The sequence below is a fragment of the Pygoscelis adeliae genome, unplaced genomic scaffold (genome assembly GCF_000699105.1).
Source record: "Pygoscelis adeliae isolate BGI_AS28 unplaced genomic scaffold, ASM69910v1 Scaffold127, whole genome shotgun sequence".
NCBI classification, from domain to species: Eukaryota; Metazoa; Chordata; class Aves; order Sphenisciformes; family Spheniscidae; genus Pygoscelis; species Pygoscelis adeliae.
Window position 1 is genome coordinate 336,556 of NW_008825208.1, and position 19,711 is coordinate 356,266.

Genomic DNA, 19,711 nt, shown 5'->3' on the forward strand with positions numbered 1-19,711 from the left:
GTAGCTGAAATGATCAGTTCCACTTCCAATGTTGTTAGCGAAATTACATTTCCTGGAATTCTCTTTATCTGGGAGAAGGAAGGAAATTTCAGTCTGATTTATTTTACTCTCTTGCAACATGTATCTTTGCAGACATGGAAGGCATCATACAATTATGCCATCGAATGTCAATTACCGTGCCAATATCTGGGCATTAAAAGAAGAAAATTGTTCGCATGTATTAGTGACTACTGCCTGTGGTTCATTACGAGAGGAAATACAACCTGGTGATCTTGTCATAATTGACCAGTTCATTGACAGGTGAGTAATTGTGTTCTTAGTTTTGGGGGGGAGAAAGAAGGGGTCAAGTGGGGTTAAACCATGTAATAACATGTTAATGTTAAAGTTTTTGTGGAATGAGGTGATAGCCTCAGTTCTTATGGCAAAAAGTGAGATTCATACAAGAAGTCGTGATAGGAAACAGGAATGAAATTACAAGAAGTTCTGCTCTAACAGACACAGAAGAAATACCAGGCTTTGAAGAATGGCCTCAATTGAACTGAAGTATAGCTCCTTGGGAAGAGTCTTCTGAAGATAAGAGATCTCCTGTTCTGAGATGTGGGAAAGGAACATAGATAAGAGCACAGGTTGTTCTAAGTTTTAAGAAGAATCTGAAATGAGATGGAGAGGTGAAAGAAAGCATAGAAGGAGCCAGGTAGGAATATATATGCAGTAATAATGAGGCTCTACAGAAGAGAGATCAAATGCAACACAGTAGGAAAATAGAGGAGGTTGTTTTAAAACAAGGAGAGATGCTAACATTTTTGATTTGCTAAGAATCATAAGGAAGTAAAATTTTTCCAAAGTCTGTGTACTCCAGTCAGTCCTCCCCTTCTTGATTATCTGATGCTTAGAAAAATTCAAGCAAATGGGGAAGCTACATTTAAAGATCACCAACTACACCAAATATTTCAAAAATATAGTTGCACATTTTAATAGGTACACCTACACTTATAGGTGTACTGTATCTGGAAGTCTTAATGGTATTCCACCCAATTCTAAGTGTTTGGAATAGTTTATGCAGCTTCTTTGTGCTTTTGTGAGGCTGCTGGCAATATTTCATTTCCAACTGATCATGTATACCTTGGTTTGTTCTCTGCAGTGCAGTGCTATTCAAGTTTTGACTTACTGACATTTTTTTGTGTGTGTAACTGAAATGCTTTTTCTTGTAAGAGAGTATGTTTTAAGTACGGTATATCTAAATTACTAAGTACCCTGCAGGAGCAAGCCCCATATAAACTGCTTCCTGTTATACTAGAGTTGATTTATGGGTGGAAAGCAGCTGTATTGTTGACAGTGGTCTTTTTTTTTTTCTTTTTTTCAAGTCTAAAAGTATTTAGGCTGATCACTTTGTTTATACAGATTAAATTGTAATCATCCTTATTCTGCCAACAGTACTTGGAAATGAGTAATTTTAGTATTGATACTGATTTATGTAGGAAAGATATTAAACATACTTGGGTACATGGTTTGGATGACTGCAAGTAAAGCACCAGTTATTTTGACAGCATTATCATCTAGCAGACTCCTAGGTAGGTGAGGGGAGCCTAACTGTGCTAAGCTGTGAATTGCATGCATGGTAAGAAGTATCCTCTGGCCCAGAGAGCCTGCAGTTTTAAACAAGAAACAGCTGGAATAATTGCAGAGTTATCATGTGCTATGGATGAGGGGTGGAAGTATGGAGAAACTAACTCTTGCAGAGGTCAGGCAGAAAGACATTAACAGAGCCAGGAAATGAACCCAGATATGAAATCTGAGACCATCCTTCATCTAAAATGTCATTATCAAAATTAACAATTCATTTTGAAGCTAGCTAATCTCCTCCCACAACTTTAAACTTCCCAGCACTTGCCAGTCTGCATCATAACTTCTGAGCTGGAAAGGAAATAATCAACTTGGTTAGGTTTGGGTTTTAAGAACATGTCCCTTTCAAGAAGAAGGAAAAAAATAGGTTATAGAAGAAATCAGTATATGTATCTGATGTGAAGATGAGTGAAAGGACAGGGATGATTTACATTGCAGCAAAGAAGGCAAATAGTATCTTGGGCTATATTAGTAGGGATGTTGCCAGGAGGTTGAGGGAGGTCATCCTTCTTCCCCTCTACTCAGCACTGGTGAGGCCACACCTGGAATACTGTGTCCAGTGCTGGGCTCCCCAATGCAAAGAGGGACGTGGACATACAGAAGAGAGTCCAGCCAGGGGCCACGAAGATGCTGAAGGGACTGGAGCATCTCTCCTGTGAGGAAAGGCTGAGAGATCTAGGACTGTTTCACTTGGAGAAGAGAAGACTCAAGGGGGGATCTCATCAATGTATATAAATACCTGAAGGGAGGGTGCAAGGAGGATGGAGCCAGGCTCTTTCCAGTGGTGCCCAGTGACAGGCTTAGAGGCAATGGGTACAAACTGAAACACAGGAGGTTCCCTCTGAACATTAGGGAACACTTTTTCACTGTGAGGGTGACCAAACATTGGCACAGGGTGCCCTGAGAAGTGGTGGAGTCTTCCTGCTTGGAGATATTCAAAAGCCACCTGGACGTGGTCCTGGGCAACCAGTTCTAGGTGGCCCTGCTTGAGCAGGGGCTTGGACCAGATGACCTCCAGAGGTCCCTTCTAAGCTCAACCATTCTGTGATTCTCTGATCTGCGTCTTCATTTAGAGTTTATTCAGATGGTCACCAGTAGTAATGGCATAGCCCAGATATGAGCAGTGTTTCATTTGGGCAAGTTAGTTTTCATTTCGATGTAGAAGAATGGGAACTTGTGGGGACTTTCTTCATGGCTTCAGGAAACCAAGAAGCTTCTCAGAAAAGCACATGAGAATGTTTCAGGGTGGAAAACAATATCTAATATGAATTTTAAAATCATTACTATCTTGCCCTTTAATTCAGAAAACTGACAAGTCATAATAGTCTGTTTCATTTGACAGTTTGATTTCTGTGATAACTCTTTTTCCCTGATGGTCTTTGCCAGTGGGTGTTAGACAGCTGGTTCTTTGGAGGTAAGGGCTGCATTTTTGCCTTTCTCAGGGGTGTATCATCTGTAAGAGTGATTGCATTATATATTGTAAATCATTACGAAAACAATGCTGCTGACAGGAAGATACTTTCATGGGACAAAAGAGATTCATTGTCCACCAAAGTCTGAAAAGATGAAATTTTTCTGAAATACATTCTAATGAAAGATCAGGGTCCTGCAAACAATGTCAGCAGTCTTGGAAAGAAGGTACTGGTTAAAGCTGCAAAAACAGTTGGTTATTTTTGTTGAAAGGTACCCTGGCTTCTATGTAGTGATTAACCCATGCCAGGCACTACACAGGAAAGAAGCTTGGATCTAGATGGGAAGGATTTACTCAAGCTGCCATTAAAATTAGTGCCTTCTAGGTGTCCAGGTACCTTTTGGTATCTGGGCTCTAGTTCTCAGTAGGGAGCACATCATGATTCTCCTTTCAGGTGTGAAGCAAGAAGAAGGAATAGGAATGGGTATGGGAGAAAAGCTAGAACTGAGCAGAAAGCTGTAGGCAGCAGTTGTAATTTGCTCCCCTTGGGCATTCACACTGTGGCATTAATGACAGGATCTCCATGTATGGAGCTGTGTAGGACTTCTGCCTAGTTTAGGGCACAGGTTTGACTTACAGTGAGGAACACTGAATAGGTGTAATTAGAACTGTATAGCATTTCCAAACTTTTGAGAGCTTAATTCTGCAGATCATTAGCACTCCTAGCAAGTGTTTGATTCGTATATAGAGTCTCTGCTTTCTTCATGCTTACCTATGAATGTGTGTGTTTAAACAATAAAAGATAGATTTTGTTAAATAAGTACCAAAATATTTACATGGTGTTCTTCTTAATTCCAAATCCAAAAGTAACTGCAGGTACTATGATGGGCTACAACAGTTGTTCTCTTCTTTGAAACAAGTGACTAAAAAAAATTCTGGAAGAATTTTTTTATGCCTTTGGCTCCTGTTAGTTTATTACAGCGCTGTTAGTCACCTGGCTGGATCAGACGGATTAGGGGCTTTCTAATATTTTCTCTTTGGTTTGCTAGGAAAAGAAGAGTAAGAAGGTAACTACTTACTTAGATGACTCAGCTCAGTTGGGAAGATGCAGAAAATAGCTTCATAAAAGAAATCCTGTAACAGCTGCCAACTTTATTGTTTGAAATCTTTGTGTCACATACACCACTACAATTATTACAGTATTGTTACACTCCATAAAATTTTCCATGGGAGAATTTTCTTCCAGTGTCCCTGAAGAGGCAGAGCATGCTGAGACTGCTTTTTATACAGCAGATGCCAGTGTGAATTTTCATTTTGTTCTTTAATTACTAATAGCTTGTTGATAATTCAACACTACCGGAAGAAAGGGGAAGGTGATGATGCAAGTGGTAGAGGACTGTTTGTCACAGGTGGAAATGATTGGTTTTTTCACTTATTTGAGTTGGATTTTTCTTCCTAGCATCAGTCATAGTCAGCATTGCCAGAAAATCTTGTGTTACTGTGATAAAATCAAAATGAAGGATCAAAAGCCACCTTCCTATCTGATGAAAAGTGTGGCTGTTGCTGCAGGGTGGGGAATGCAAACTCTGGGCACACCTTCAAAACTGCAGTACACGCAGCTTTGAATTTGAAAAAGCAGTAAGGGCAAGGCAGGCACAGCAAAACTATGCAACAGTGCAAGGGTTTGCTTGCACTATGAGTACCACTGTCTCCTTGCTTGATATGCAAGTGGCTATGCGTAAAAACATACATGTCCCTTTCCCAGGGAAGGAATTCCCTTTTCTCCTGTACCGCCATCCACTGTTTGGCACAGAGGCAGCATGAGGGTCTGGTGGGGGTTCTCCGTAGAGCCCTACAGAGGTCAGATGGCCAGCAGGAGCTATGCAGCCCCAGTTCTTAGCTGCTTGTTTGTAGTTATCAGTCCAATGCTTTCAGGTGCTGCTTCTGATCTCCTCCACTGGGGGCATTTCTGTACTTTCCCTTTATACTATCCTTGATCCATCTGGATTGTGCGCTTCTACTACAAATAGTGTGGCTAGTTTCTAGGCAGGCACTTGGTGACTTCTTCCTGTTTTAATGTAAACAATCAGGCAATTGTGTAACATTCAGTTGTGCTCTGTTGTTAAGCAGGCTCTCCTTCTGATGGAGGGCATGCAGACTTTTCCACATTTAAAACTGTGAGATCTGAGGAGCAGATTGTCTTTGAAGGGTGGCTGTTGAGTTCCTTATTTCTTGTTTTCTGCTGGCTCCATAAGGAGTCATTCAGGGTAGGTGGGGAAGGTCTTGAAACTCCTGTAATGACAGGAGTCTTAGGCAGATACTGTTGTTTGCTCTCTAGCTCTTGGTCTTCGTGAGAGTAAGGCAAGGAAAGCATCTGTGATTCTGTAACCTTCATTCTCTCTGCAAGAGATACAGAGGAACAGTATTGCAGCAGTGAAAATTATGTGCTGCTGCCTTGTACCTTGCAGGCAGGTGAGTGGGACAGATCAGGATGGCCAACTCCTGACTTGCGTAGCAGGGCTACAGAAAGGAGGAGAGGCTAAAAGGCATTCCTCTGTGCCAGCCATTTCTTCGTAGATAGCAAGAATCAGAGATTGGTTCAAATCTGCCTTTGTTCTCACCCTAAACCTAGCATTGTACAGACACATCAGCTGGCCCCATATCGAATAGCCGTGGCCTTTGCAGAGTTGCAGCCTTCCACGCAGAAGAGAAATTGTTGCACTCTGAGTGCAAACACATGTGGTCCATTGCTCAGAGCAGTCATAGGTCTTGCTGTTATTACTTATTCCCATGCAGTTTGTATGTATGGTGCTAAATATAGCGGGATTTCTTTATTAGACCATGTAGTGATGTGGCTGTTCTCTCCAAAGAACACAGGGTATCTGAAAGTCAGAGATTAATATTTATACATATGTGATCTTTCCTCAGGGCTTTTCTGAGTGAAAGGGCCTGACTAACAACATCTGAAATACTATAATGCAGGAAATGGATTATGACTTTTCCCATTTCCTCCAATGCTAAATAATTCATTAGCAGACACTGAAAAAAAGTGTGTAAAATCAGATACGTTCTATTTGCAACTCTTCAATATCCCATAAAGGAAAAATTAATATTAGCGTTTCAACCGGTTTTAACAGCTGTATCCCATTTTGCAAATGTTCTTAATTTGCTGAGCTCTTTTCCTATTTTGTAATCTCATCCTTAAGGCTACCCTGTCGGTTATTCTTTTTTCAAATCTACTCTAACATGTAACTTGTATTTAAAACTGTATTTTAAATATTTGCTGGCGACTTGGGTGGGGAACTGTTGCGAGCAGTATTACCAGCAGAGATTTTATATTTTAACTGTGGATTGAATTTGGCTGTTGCCTTACTTTTATCCTATAAAGTAAAATATGTGACACACTGCGGTGAAGAAGGGAATGTCTCAAATAATTTTGTTCCAGAGGGTTTTCGCCATCCAGTTGGCTGAATTAGCTTGAGGCAGTGCATTTGAAGGTAAAGTGATAGCAGGTAACAGTTCCAGTAGTTGTCAAAATGGAATGCTGGATACTAATTTCTAGAGCATGTTTGACCATTTCCATGCAAGGAAACAGTTTCTCAATTGAAAGAAGGGAGAAAAAGGATTCTTCTACTTGCAAGCTGCCAATGCATGTGTGTAATCTTTCTGATAATATGAAGACATCTTGTTCCTGGGTTTTTCTGGTTGAACTCACACCTCTCTTGTTTAGGAAGCTGTTCCTATAAATTCCCATCCTTTCAATGTAGGAATGCAATGATATGAACAACCTCTATTTTGACTGGCTTTGTGGTAATTCAGGCTTGATTCCTTCCCTTCCTGAAAGGTTACTGTGCTCTTTTTTTCAGAGATTACTTGCCTGACTATTAAATTCAGCTGATTTCTTTTTGGTAGAATTGTGGCATAATGTGGCTGTTTTTGTCATTTAGGAACAAATCAGCATTTCAGTATCTTGTTAACAATAGATTTTCTCTAATTAATTGCCAATGCACTACTACAGTAACGGTTTTATACTCTTGAGCTCAATTCTGAAAGGTTTGTACAGAGGCAAAACAGGATTACAAGTGGTCATTAATACCATACTGATATTTTTGTTCCCTTCCAGGAATGCTGTGTAAATTTCTTGCTTTCTTTTCTGTTTTATCCCTGTTCTTCTCTCTGAGCGTGTTTTCTGCTTTTCTAGGACAACTAAAAGACATTGTACTTTATATGATGGGCAGCATTCCACTCTTTCAGGAGTATGTCATATTCCAATGGCAGAGCCGTTCTGCACCAAAACCAGAGAGGTTAGTGAATTTTGCAATAATATTTAGAAATGTTATTTTTATGGCACTTATTCATGATATAGTAGTCTAATTCCTCAACATTGGACACTTTTAAGATTCAGCTGCACAGGGTGCTGGGCCATCTTGTCTAGATCGTCCTTTTGCCAAGAAAGGTTGGACCAGATGATCCTTGAAGTCCCTTCCAACCTGGTATTCTATGATTCTATGAATTACGCGTTCTTAGAATATAGAGGCAATCTGCACCTCTTTATTCCTGTTTCTCAGATATGTCATGGTATTATGGAAAAATGGAACATTTGGAAGGCATGGGAAGTAAAAGATCTCGTGTCTATAGGAGCTGTCTTCCTAAGGGAGGTATGCAGAAGATGTCAGCTGGCAACCTAGATTTCCTTGGGGTCTTAATAACAGGACAAAAGATCTTTATTTATCAGGTAACAAGCCAAGAGATCAACAAAGTGGACAAAGCAGGAAGACAGATTAGGAATTAGTTGCTTTTTGTTCTGAATAAAACTGCACCTATGGTAGAGGCACTCTACATGCTTAATACAAAGAATTAAATAAATACTACTTCAGCTTCACAGAAATTACAATATTGCATTTGTGGTTTTGTGCATTGTAGCAGTGGGTGGTGGTGGAAAGCCAAGGCTTAGTGTAAAGGATGTTAAACATAGAAACAAGCCAAATTACAGAAGCCTTTTATTCTTAACTGTTGCTCTTAGTTTTGTCACTTCAAGATTTTCAGGCTTCAAAAAGACTAGGCAGTGTGAAACACTGCTCTGTTTTTTAACACCTTTATAAGCTTCTGGGAGGAGTGTATCTGTGATTAAATATGATGCCACCTTAGCATATTCTTAGACCTGAGGAAAAGGGAAGGTGAAGATTGAACTGTGCATTTTGTGCTGTTGTGGAATGCTCTGATCAGAAGCTGCAAGGAGGTACATTCTCCAGGGGCACAGGAATGTTTACAGAATCAGTCATATCCATCTAAGGGACTTGCCCTCTGTGCGGTCAGTTACTACACTGAGCAGGACAAAGCTGAATTGTGAAGCAGGTGGCCCAATCTGTACCGAGAGCATGTACAAATATTTGTACTACTGAGCTATTCTGCTCTTGTCACCAATTCGCTTCAGTGTCGTTACAGGCTATTTTTGTTAATTGGCCAGACACAGTGTGATTTCGAGATATCCACCAGCAGGTCCACAGCACTGTTGGTATTGCTGTGGATAAATAAATAAATTGAAGTGGATAAATAAATAAATAAATAAATTTATTTATTTATGCTGTGGATAAATAAATAAATTCCCAGTGCATTGAAGCAATAAACAATTCTTCAATGCACTGGGAATCAAGGTGTTTTGCAATGAAGTAAAGACATTTTAAATCTCATGAGGAAACAAACCACTACGTATTACACATGTGCATGCTTTTGCCATTCTTCCACTGAGCAGCAAATTATGCAAAATACTTTGCATTTTTCATGCTACAAAAGCTAGCCACATGCTCTTACCAAAGATTAGTTGGCATATAGTTGCTTACTGACTTTAGGCATGATGTCCTGTTACAACAGATATAAGGAGTTTATTGAGAACTAACTGCACACTTTTTGAAATGGATTAAAAATAGTGTTATTACTAAAGTGATTGGCAGTACTTCATGCTGTGTCTCTTTCTCATTTTTTAAAAAAGGTAAGTAGATATGCATAAGCCATTTCCTGAGGCTGCAGGAAACATATGCCAAGGCTAGTTTTCATTCGATTGTTAAGTAGCTAGAGACAGTGTTCTTTGGGTATTACATTTTTTGAAAAGCCAACAGAGAAATGCTCCTTTTCAAACAGAGAAAAAACATTTAGGTACTTCCCAGTCTCACATGTGATCATTATCTCATTAGCCTATGCATTCTAATCAGCCTAACAGATGTTTTAAAGAAATGTGGTTTTGAGCTCTTAGCGAGGCTGAAAATGGATACTTTCACTTCATTTGAAAATACCAGATAAAAGTGACTTAAACTTTTTTCCTGGAACTATCCCTGAAAATTGTTGGGATCATTTCAGCCCAGTTTATCCTAGTCCAGGGGAATTTCATAGATAAATGCAATAATAATAAAGCCAAAACTGTTAATGTAATAGATTAATTAAGGAATTTTACATTAAAACATCTGAAAACTATATTAAATTGCATTTATGCAAATATGTGAAAATACTCTGTTTTATTTGGTTTATGCACTGTAAATTAAATGAGAATCTGAAAGGAGTTTATCTTTTCTCTGACTGCAAACTTTTGAATAATGTAGGGTGCCTTGGTTATTACTGCTTTCAGAAACTGCAACATCTTATAGGGAGTAAAGTTGGAAATTTGTTAAGAGTTTCAGGGAAATACTGCTCAACTGTGGTTTAAGTCAAGTCACAGTTGAAGTTCTCTATTGATCTATTAACAACATGTAATTAACTGGCAATCAGTGAATCGTGTATTCAGAATTAATATCAGCAATAAACCACATTATTAGGTGTGATTAATATTAGATTAACTTACAGCATGTTAAACACCTACAAATTTCTAAGTGTCCTGTGGCTAATCCCCAGAAGCTCTGCTTTACCTCTACATGCATATTCACGCAGTTGCGTGCACAAATACCCTTCCCCAGCACATGTGGGTTACATGCACACCCACCCTCTTCTGGGAGTGCAGGTTTACCTGTTCACACGCATCTGCAGTGGGAGGTGTGGGTACTCCAGCTTTATCTGTACGTGTGCTGCTCCACACAATCCACTGATCCACATGCCAGCGAGGAGGCACCCCACAAGGTCACGTAGCACACTCAAGGTATTGCTGCTTGTTGCACCCATGTATGGCGGCTTGACCAACCAGCTGGAGTGCAAGCTTCTCACAGCATTTTGCAGGGAGGCTGCTCCACCTTGCCTGTGTGCAGGTCATGATGCTGACAAGGCAGCTTCTAGTGGTGTCGGACTAGATTTTCATTGCTGCTGTGTTATGAAGGTCTCTCCTGTCCTGTCACAATTTTTCATGCTGCTTTTATACTTCTTTTCAAACTTTTCTTTTCCATTGATGGTCATTTTAAACAGATGTCATCATAGTTACTTTCCGCTTCCTATTCAGGACTGCTACAGGTGTCCTGGTCCCATTTACACATGCTGGTACACTCTTATTCCTGCTGTATCAACTGGTGTTGTCCAGGCCATTTACCAAGAGAGAAAGTCATGATGATTCTGCCATATACAAGGTCCTAGTTTGAACTGTAAAGGCTAATGTGAAGTACATGATATATGTAAAGTGTACAGCTCAGTCACTGGCATGGGAAAATGTGATAATAATTTCTCTACAGATTCCCAGGGTACTCTTTGAAGTATATGCTTGTAAAGTTTTACTTTCAAAAAGTAAATTTCCTACTACTGTTCTCACCAGCTCAACTCCACTGTGTGGTAATGTAGTGCTCAGTGGAGTGTTTTCACCGTTCTGTTCTCGATGTAAGCACAGCCTAAATATCATGCAAAAATTTTCTGTTTTCCAGTCTTCTTGGTCTGCATTGAAAACAGTAATCCAACTGATACTGACAAAATCAGATGAGTTCAAGATCATTCCTGTTAGTAGGGCCATTAATTTATCTTGCTGGATGAGGCAACTGGTTTTGGACAGCTGTAGCTATATGAAGCTTGACTGCTTTGTATAAAGCTAATTTCTTTTGTATATAAGTTTTTTGATGGGATGCAAAAGCACTGCACCAGGAGAATTATTTCCTTTCCCTGATATTGGCATGTTTTACAGGTTCTTATTGAGACTACCAAGAAGCTTGGGCTCCAGTGTCATTCCAAGGGGACGATGATCACAATTGAAGGCCCACGTTTCAGTTCTCGAGCAGAAAGCTTGATGTTTCGCAGCTGGGGAGCTGATGTTATCAACATGACCACAGTGCCTGAAGTGATTCTTGCAAAAGAAGCTGGAATGAGTTATGCTAGTATTGCCATGGCAACAGATTACGACTGCTGGAAGGAACATGAAGAAGCAGTGAGTGAAACTTTTTCTCTGGGTGTTGTCCTGGGGGATCTGGATGAGAACCTGTAGGTTTTGATAAGAGGTCACATACTGAACTAAATTTGCTCTTATATCAGTATCACTGAGTTATTTTGGATGAACAATTGTGAAAGTAAGAACAGAATAAATTGTTGCCACTTCATTCATTTTCATAAACTTGCCTCACTACTAGCAAACCTTTTGTCTCCTCTTGTCTGAATCAGGGGGTCTGTGTCTATGAAGCTCGTGAGCTCTGTGTATGAGCTTGTCTTCCCGTAACTGGTGTGGTGTTTTTTATTTTGCAGCTCTGTGCAAAATGATGTATCTGCTTTAGTTCTCCTATTTCTGTAAAACACAGACATACACCCGCGGAGGAAAGAAGTTTTTACTGGCTAAAAGGATTGTGGCATTTTAAGGCTTCACATTTTCACTTAGAGATCTATGAGTTAAATTAATTTATTTGGATATTTAAAATGTTTTCCATCAAAATTGAGAGACACCACTCAGTTTTATTGTATTTCTAGGTTTCAGTGGATAAAGTTTTAAAGACGCTGAAAGGGAATGCAAATAAGGCTACTAGCATACTCCTTACTGCTATACCTCAGATAGGTTCCATGGAATGGACTGACACCCTGCACACCCTGAAAGTAAGTACACACATGAGGCTGATGTACTGGGGACGGTGTATGCATATGTACACATAACATAGGTATATGTTCCAAGATGTTTCTGCGTAAATCATAACTTCTTAGAGTAGATGCTTCAACAAACCAAATCCATTCAAGATGGGTAAACAAATTTGTTAGGATTCTATCAAGCTTTATTACAAAGATCTAGCTTCAGTTTTACAAGAAGTGTTACAAAAGGTAAAAAAATTAAGGACATCTGTATATGGTTGATTAAGTGTTATCCTTCATAGCACAGGTAAGATATGGATCTATGTGAGTATCCAAGTGAAAAACCTGTACCTCTACTTAGCTTTAGCTTAGATCTTAAAACAATGGAGAGCCAAGCGGAGGAGACTGAACCAAACCAAAACCATTGTGCTCTTTTTAATATGTAGAAGGAGAGGAGTCTGTTACAAGATATGGGTAATAACCAGTTTGAAATTATTAGAACTGTGTACTCCCACAGGTTTCAGATCCACAGTGCATGAAAAAAAAAAAAGGAAAACAAAAACATTTCAAAATATAGTGGTGATGGAATTTTTAGGCAGAATTTTTCTCAGACAAGTGTTTAGTTACACGTTTTACATCACCTTTATTTCACAGGCATGCTTGAGATTCATTTCTGGCTATAGCATAGAGGGAAAGAATAATGTTAAAATAGTTTGGATGTCTGTCCAACTTCTTGACAAGCTTTTTGTGACAACTAGCCACTTCCAAGAGTACAAGAGTGTGAAGTGCGAGAGCAACTGAGGATTACATTGAGATGGTGTGGAAGACAGGGAAGGAGAACTGGAATGTGAAAGACAGAGAGCAGATAGAAGTGGGCCACAAGGACCTCTGTTAGTGGAAGCAGCAGCAGTCTGAAAAGGAGGAAGCCTGTTGAGGAAACTTTTGAGAGAGTCCTGTCTCTGATGACACTCTCCTCTCTTAAGTTTTTTCTTTCTCTTCTCTGAAAATCACTGTGTTGACTGAAATTTGAATGGGTAAGAAAGGTGAACACAGACATATGTCTTCATATACCTGAAAGTGTGTCCCTGAAATTCAACTATCAACAGAACTGTATGTGCTGTAAAAATCTTTCATGTCTTCTGATTGGGATCAAATTTTCAGTTTTGGTTCCACTATGGTTCTCTTGGCAGTGACTCTCATCTCTAGTTTATGTCCTAAAGGAAAGACATATTAAGCAAAATTCACCCCAGACACTTTTAGGCATACTTGACCAGGTCAGGTTTGTGGAGGTCCAAGCCAAATCCTTGAAATGAGTCTTTTGCTGATTCTTCACTAGAAAACGTACCTTTTATTAGGAGGCCTTGGATTATGTTTATGACTCTTCCTCACCCGGTTATCTAAAACATCTGTTTTAATGTCCCCTCTGTACATTTGTGAGAGGTAACTGACTTTTCCCTTTCCCCTTTGCAATCTTTAGGAAGTTGTGTCATTGATGGATAAGGGAGACAACAGAATCAGTATTCCTTCTCCCCTCTAATCCACTGAAAACATTTTCAGAGGGCTGGGCCACACTTTTGTTTAATACAGATGCCTAGCTATAGAAAAAAACTCAGAGTTTGAAGAAATAATCTAAAAAATGTGCTAGATGTTCCTCAGCTACTTTGGTCGTGCTGGCATGCAAGGAAATTTCCCAAGTATATAATGCTGCTTAGATACTGAGGGATCTGCCTCCAATTCTGGCAGGTGTACTTCAGTAAGCAGTGTCCTGTTGCTTTCCCTTGCGTGATTGTGTTGATTCTTCATCGGGAGCGAGAGAGCAGGTGACTGGAAAGAGCTGGCACTGAGTTCGCAAGGTTCCCCTTTAATGAACGCTAACCCGTTTTTCAGTTCATTGTCAGCTGTTTAAAACACCGATTCAAGTGCTTCCTCCAGCTCAGTTCCTGAACTACTGTTCGCTGAAAGAAGAAAATATGATGCACCAGAGGAAGGGTCACTCCATTCTAATTAATGTAGCTTCTTACCCTCTTTCTCTTAAGCATCTGCTGCTGCCTGGTATCAGTGATGAATATTGAGATAGTTTCATTGGGCTTGGCAATTATTATTGTTTATGCTCTTCACTGACAGTGGCTTGGTTTGAGTGATGATACACTGAGAAAGGGAGTTGATCTGAATGCATTAGAAGAACTGGAAACAGGAACTAGGTATTGGCAGTGGGGCTTGAAATTTTATGTCAGGAGAGTAAGAGTCACAATTGTTTCTGATTTAACACAACCAAGGACTCTGGAAAAGTGACAGGAAAGTCTGAGGCTTTGGAGGCTTCCTCTGATTTTACTTAAGAAGGGCAGGAAAGGCTAAAAATCTTTCTGTTTGAAGCATTAAATGGTGGTAAAGTAGATGAAGGATTGGTCTTAGGCTTCTGTGTTAATGAATAAGGAGAGAGGCAATTATGCAATACAGCAAAGAGGTATGTATGTATCTGCCTCTGTAGTGTAGTTGAACCATAAACAGTTCTAAAAAACTGTTCTCTTTGTAGATGTGAAGTGTTCTTCTGTATATTTTACTTTGGAAATTTTGAAGGTCAGACGATGGGGTTTTTTTTAACTGATCTTTTTTGGAGGCACCTTTTCCTAGAGCTTCAAGGCAGCGCCCCTTGCATGCCTTGTGGTAATGTGGTAAGGAATGCAGACAAGGGAGGAGCTAAGCAAGACTGCGGCTGGTACTCTGTGATCACTGACGATGTAAAGCCATGCCAGCCTATATCCAGGCCTCAGCTGGCCATCTCACATGGGCATTTGCTGGTGTCTGTTTCTAGTGTTTGGGGAAGCATGTGAAACCTTAAAGCTCTACATGGACACAACTTTTCCTTTCTGAGCTCTCCAGTCTGGCTGCTATGACTGGAGGAATTTCACCAGGCCGGAGAAAATATGCTGCCAGTCTCTTTGCCCAGCTGCATTTATCTGTCTCCTCCCATGGAGGTATGCATCCCATCCACACACACACATGCAGTGGTGTCACCTCTGAATCTCACAGTAGTCTTTAGGAAACCCTGGAGTGTTGAAGCAAAAATGTCCAAGGGCTGGTTTTCTGTGGAAGGATAGGCTGCCTGCCGTCTGTTCCTTTTCATGTGTGTTTTCATCCATGATATGCCAGTGAGTTTGTGTAGTTTGAAAGCTACTGTTTTTTAACTGCCTAAGATGTCTTTAGGCCAGTATTTACTGGCTCTGTTGCTGTAAAAAGAGATCATTCTCCAGGCTCAGGTTACATGAGCTTGAAAAAAATTTTGGAGCAAACTTTTCTGCAGGCACAGCATCTTCCTACAGTCTGTCATTTTGAGGCATGCCCAGGGTACAAAGCCCTTACTCTTTCAGAACAGGGTATGACAACATCGTATTTATGTCACGGATCAGGAAACACAGATGATGCTATTGATCACAGTGGTCCAAGTGTTTTCTGGCTGGTGTCAGGGAAATTTCTGGATGGGATGGTTCAGCCATGTGTGATGTACAGCTGGATCTGCTCTTCACTGAGAACAGTTGTTTAGTGAGGTGGTAATCACTGGCAGTTGTTGCTGTAACGCTCATGAAATTGTGGCGTTCGGCATCCTGTTGGGGAGCGAGAAAGGCAAGTAGCAGAGTACAGATGCTGGAGTTCAGGTGAGCATACTTGGGTTTAACCAGTGAACTAGTCGGTATCACCTCGTGGGAGGCAGCTCTGAAGGGGCAAGGAGCTCCAGAAAGCTGGCAGGTCTTTATGGGCAGCATTCTCCAAGCACAGGAGTGATCCACAGAAAGACCAGTCAGGAGACTGACTTGGCTAAACAGGAAACAGAGCTCCAGTGTGAAAATGCAGCATTCAAGGGTTGGAAGCAGGGACAAGCTACAAAGAAGGAATCCAGAAGCAAGAGCAGGCATGTAGGGATGGTTTCAGGAAAACCAAGGCTTGCCTATAGTTGACGCTTGGAAGGGACGTCAAAGGCAGCAAGAACTTCAGCCATGGCACTGATACCAAAAGCTGATCGAGTAAAACATGGGCTCATTGCTGAAGGAAGTAAACAAATTCGTGACAGTGGACAATTTCAAAAGGGAACCAATATAGTAGGTTCTTTTTTATCTTTGTTAGGAAAAGTATTGGTGAGAGAGGAGAAACTGTCTTGTTGAAAAGAATTTTAACTCATAACAGCTGGGAATTGAGCTCTCTACCTTTATTACAGTAAGGTTCAACCATGTGAGGATTGGGAGACAATCGGTACTGGGATGGTAAAAGGAATGTCATGTTAGAACTGATTTGTCTTACAGCGTAGGTGTAAGAAAATCAGCCTGTGGTAAGATGTCAGAGCTTCTGTGAGTGGTCCTCAGATAAACTTCTTGATTCTTTGAGGAGACCTGCTGATATTACCTGCCTTTTTTGAACTTCTGTACTAGTCTATGTGAAATTATGTTTGTCAGACCTCTGATGCAAGGAATAATGTTGTACTTTGGTAAGAGAGCTGTGGTAAGTGGATACTGTGAGATAGTTTAGATTGGGTAAGGTATCTGTAGATGTGTTTTAGCACACTTCATTGACATACTTGGACTTTAATATGTTTGGTAGCTAACAAGTTGAAGGGCATAAAGGTTAACATTTTTCAGTCATTTTTTCTAGTCTATCACAAACTGAAACTGACATTCATAATTTATGTATGTAGAGCTCTGATCTTGTAAACGTTCTTGAGCAATTTTCTTCTTCAAAAAATATCTCAGTGAAATCAGTGAACGTATTTATGTGACTAGAGTGAATTGGCTCAGGTGAATAAGGTGGAGGGGGAAAATTCATCAAGGCTTCACTTCAACTGTAGTTGCATTGGTCTACATACTGTGGTCCTTGCAGGCTAAGGATCTCTCAAGAAAGCCGAGACTGAAGTGTTTCTCACGTCCTGCCCTTGAATGTGGCTGATGCCAAAGTTGCCTGTCCCTGCATGAGTATTTCATTCACTCCCAATCAGTGCACCTTTAGAGAAAGGTTTATGTTCTTGATAGTTGTACTTCAAAATTGATGAAGAAACATGTAGAAATCACTTTTTTTTAAGGAACTTCATTTTCAGAGCATTCTGATTATATTTGTAAAGAGCTTTCTATAAATGATGCATGTAAACCAGTATGCTAGCCTTAAAAACGAAAAGCAAGCTGAACAATTTTTCATTTGTAGCCTGTGAGCCTAAAGTCCTCAATTTAGGGCTTCTGCAATATGCTTGTTGTTCTCAATACCGATAACCCTGTTACATAGGTTTAAAAAGTTGTAATGACAAGTCCTTGAACTGTTATAGGGATGCCCTCCCTGTAATTCCTTTAACTTTCGTGGTGTTGGCGGAAGTTGGGGATGCACATGGAAGGAGTTACACATGTTTGTAATCCAAATGGAAGCTGTGTAGTCTGCCTTTTCATTGAAAAGTAATTCTGCTCTGCGTTGGCAGAGGAAGCATTCATCTACTTTGACTTTGTATTTCAGACAACAGTGCAGTGTTCAGTCATCCTGCCAAAGCAGTAACAACCTGGATGGACCTTGAAGTTTGGGTGCTCACAAGGAACAGTGTATCACTTTCGAACTTCCAGAGGTTATAATATCTTCAAAAATTGTTACAAGCCTAAAAGAATGGAGTAAACGTTGACCGATGATAACGTATAAGACAGCTTTTATAATCTTTGTGATGCTTGATAATGTATAAGACGGCTAAGTTAGATTTTGAGTATGTTTTAAACTTGGAATAGCTTTACTGTCAAGCTGGATCAGGCAGTGGCCGAAGAAAAAAGTCAGTAGCAAGTTGTCATCCTCTATTTAGTGATACCTTTTAGTTGATGGAAGAAAGGAAAGGCTGGGTAATAGTCTGTTGCAGTTTCATAAAATAAGATCTAAGAAAGCAGATGCACAGATATGCTATTTGCTTTGCTATTTCTGCCTCCCATCATTTCCTTCAACAAGGCAAATGGTTACAGTTCACTTCAGAAACATACCAGAAAAACTGGATACACAATTTAAAAATAAAATTATACTATTTTTATACATTATACATATTTTTTATTTCAGTGATTTTTTTAAAAAAGCAGTGTTTTTTGTTTGTGTGCTAGAAAACATGATTTAGTAATTGTGGTGGTTCTTTCACAGCGGCAGTTGTGTAATGAATGTTCTCATTAAAAGAACTTAGGTAATGCCTAAGCCAAATTTGTGCCTGAAGATGTACTTTGATGACTTACAGAACTGTACAGAAAAGTACTTTGCTCCCAGTGTCCTGAACACTCTGCTGGCCTTTTGCTGCTTCATTGATCTGAACAACTCTGGTTTTAGTTTCTGTTTTAAGTTATTAATGTTCTCAAGTGCTTTGAACGTATGCATTTTATTTTTTAATACAATTTGACTTCAATAAAATAACCTGCTGCTTCTTGTCTAGTAAATAAAACAAATGAAACCTATGCTTCTCCAAACTGTGTGGAAATTAATTTTTGTATTTACTTCTAGTTATTAGTGAGTGGATTTTTTTTGTCTGACAATGGCTTTTGCCATTCATGGAACAGGCTGGTAGTAATACCTTGTAAACACCACTTTTAGAAAGACCACTTCTAGTAAATACTGTGCTGCTTAGAACTTAAGGTTCTAAGTCCCTGAAACAGCAGGGATTGCTGAGACAGAAATGGATCAGAATGCAATCCAAGCCATGCAAGGGAAAGATCAGAAATATGAAAGGTACAGATTCTCACAATAATGTAAAAAAAAAAAAATTAATCCAAAGGAAAATAAAGCAAGTACATAAGCTTTTTAGCTTGCTAGTCTTGTTCTGTTAGACACAGTCTCCTGCTGTGAAAGCCTTTAGATCTGGACATATTCTTCCTAGAAAAAACAGTACAGCTGCTTTTCAGATACTGGGGAAAATAGCTTAACCAACTTTCCATATTTTCTGGTGTTTTTTTAAGGAACTTAGATTGCAGGAGCCAGAGCTTGAAGCTTGACAGGAAGAAGGCTACAGACCTAACATGCTTTTTACTACCTTTAATATCTAGCCAAATCAGATGGCTGGCCTTAAAAATCGTTTTCATTGTTATTATCTTTGCCCCCTAGACAGTTTTAGTGAAATGGATTGGAGCCATAAAGTTCATATTTGGATGTTCTAAGAGAAAGTTGTTTCTGTGTTTCCATGTTCAATCCCCCCCCCTTTTTTTTTTTTGCATTCTGTAGTGACATATAAAGATAATTGTTGTATTAATTTTCTTGTTTTAGATACGGAGTACTTACAGTGTCACAGGACAGTATGGCACAGAGCAGGTCCGTAGCTAGTGTTTTTTGTTAGACATTTCTGGTATAAATTCTTCATCGTCATATGCAAGGCTAGGTGATAATGCTGGGTGAGGATAAGGAATTTGCTGGATGGCCACGTCCAAAGAGTTACATGTCCAGGTGGAAACTAGTGACAAGTGGTGTCCCTCAAGGGTCTGTACTGGGACCAGTACTATGTAATATCTTCATAAATGACATAAAATAGTGGGATTGAGTTTGCAGATCACACCAAGCTGAGGGGTGCGGTCAACACGCCAGAGGGACGGGATGCCATCCAGAGATACCAGGACAAGCTCAAGAGGTGGGCCCATGTGAACCTCATGAGGTTCAACAAGGTCAAGTGCAAGGTCCTGCACCTGGGTAGGGGCAACCCCCAGTATCACTACAGGCTGGGGGATGAAGGGATTGAGAGCAGCCCTGCCAAGAAGG

General features: G+C 39.9%; 1 protein-coding gene across 1 annotated transcript in view; it reads left to right on the top strand.

Moving 5' to 3' along the window:
* The window catches only part of MTAP (methylthioadenosine phosphorylase), a 154,357-nt gene extending 135,997 nt beyond the window's left edge, over nucleotides 1-18,360 (top strand). The window contains exons 4-8 of the mRNA XM_009328977.1: nucleotides 133-300; nucleotides 7,236-7,338; nucleotides 11,118-11,357; nucleotides 11,888-12,010; nucleotides 17,465-18,360. Coding sequence (XP_009327252.1) covers nucleotides 133-300; nucleotides 7,236-7,338; nucleotides 11,118-11,357; nucleotides 11,888-12,010; nucleotides 17,465-17,503 — 673 coding nt within the window. The 3' untranslated portion in view covers nucleotides 17,504-18,360. The remainder of the gene's footprint in view (nucleotides 1-132; nucleotides 301-7,235; nucleotides 7,339-11,117; nucleotides 11,358-11,887; nucleotides 12,011-17,464) is intronic.
* Nucleotides 18,361-19,711: the final 1,351 nt, after the last annotated feature.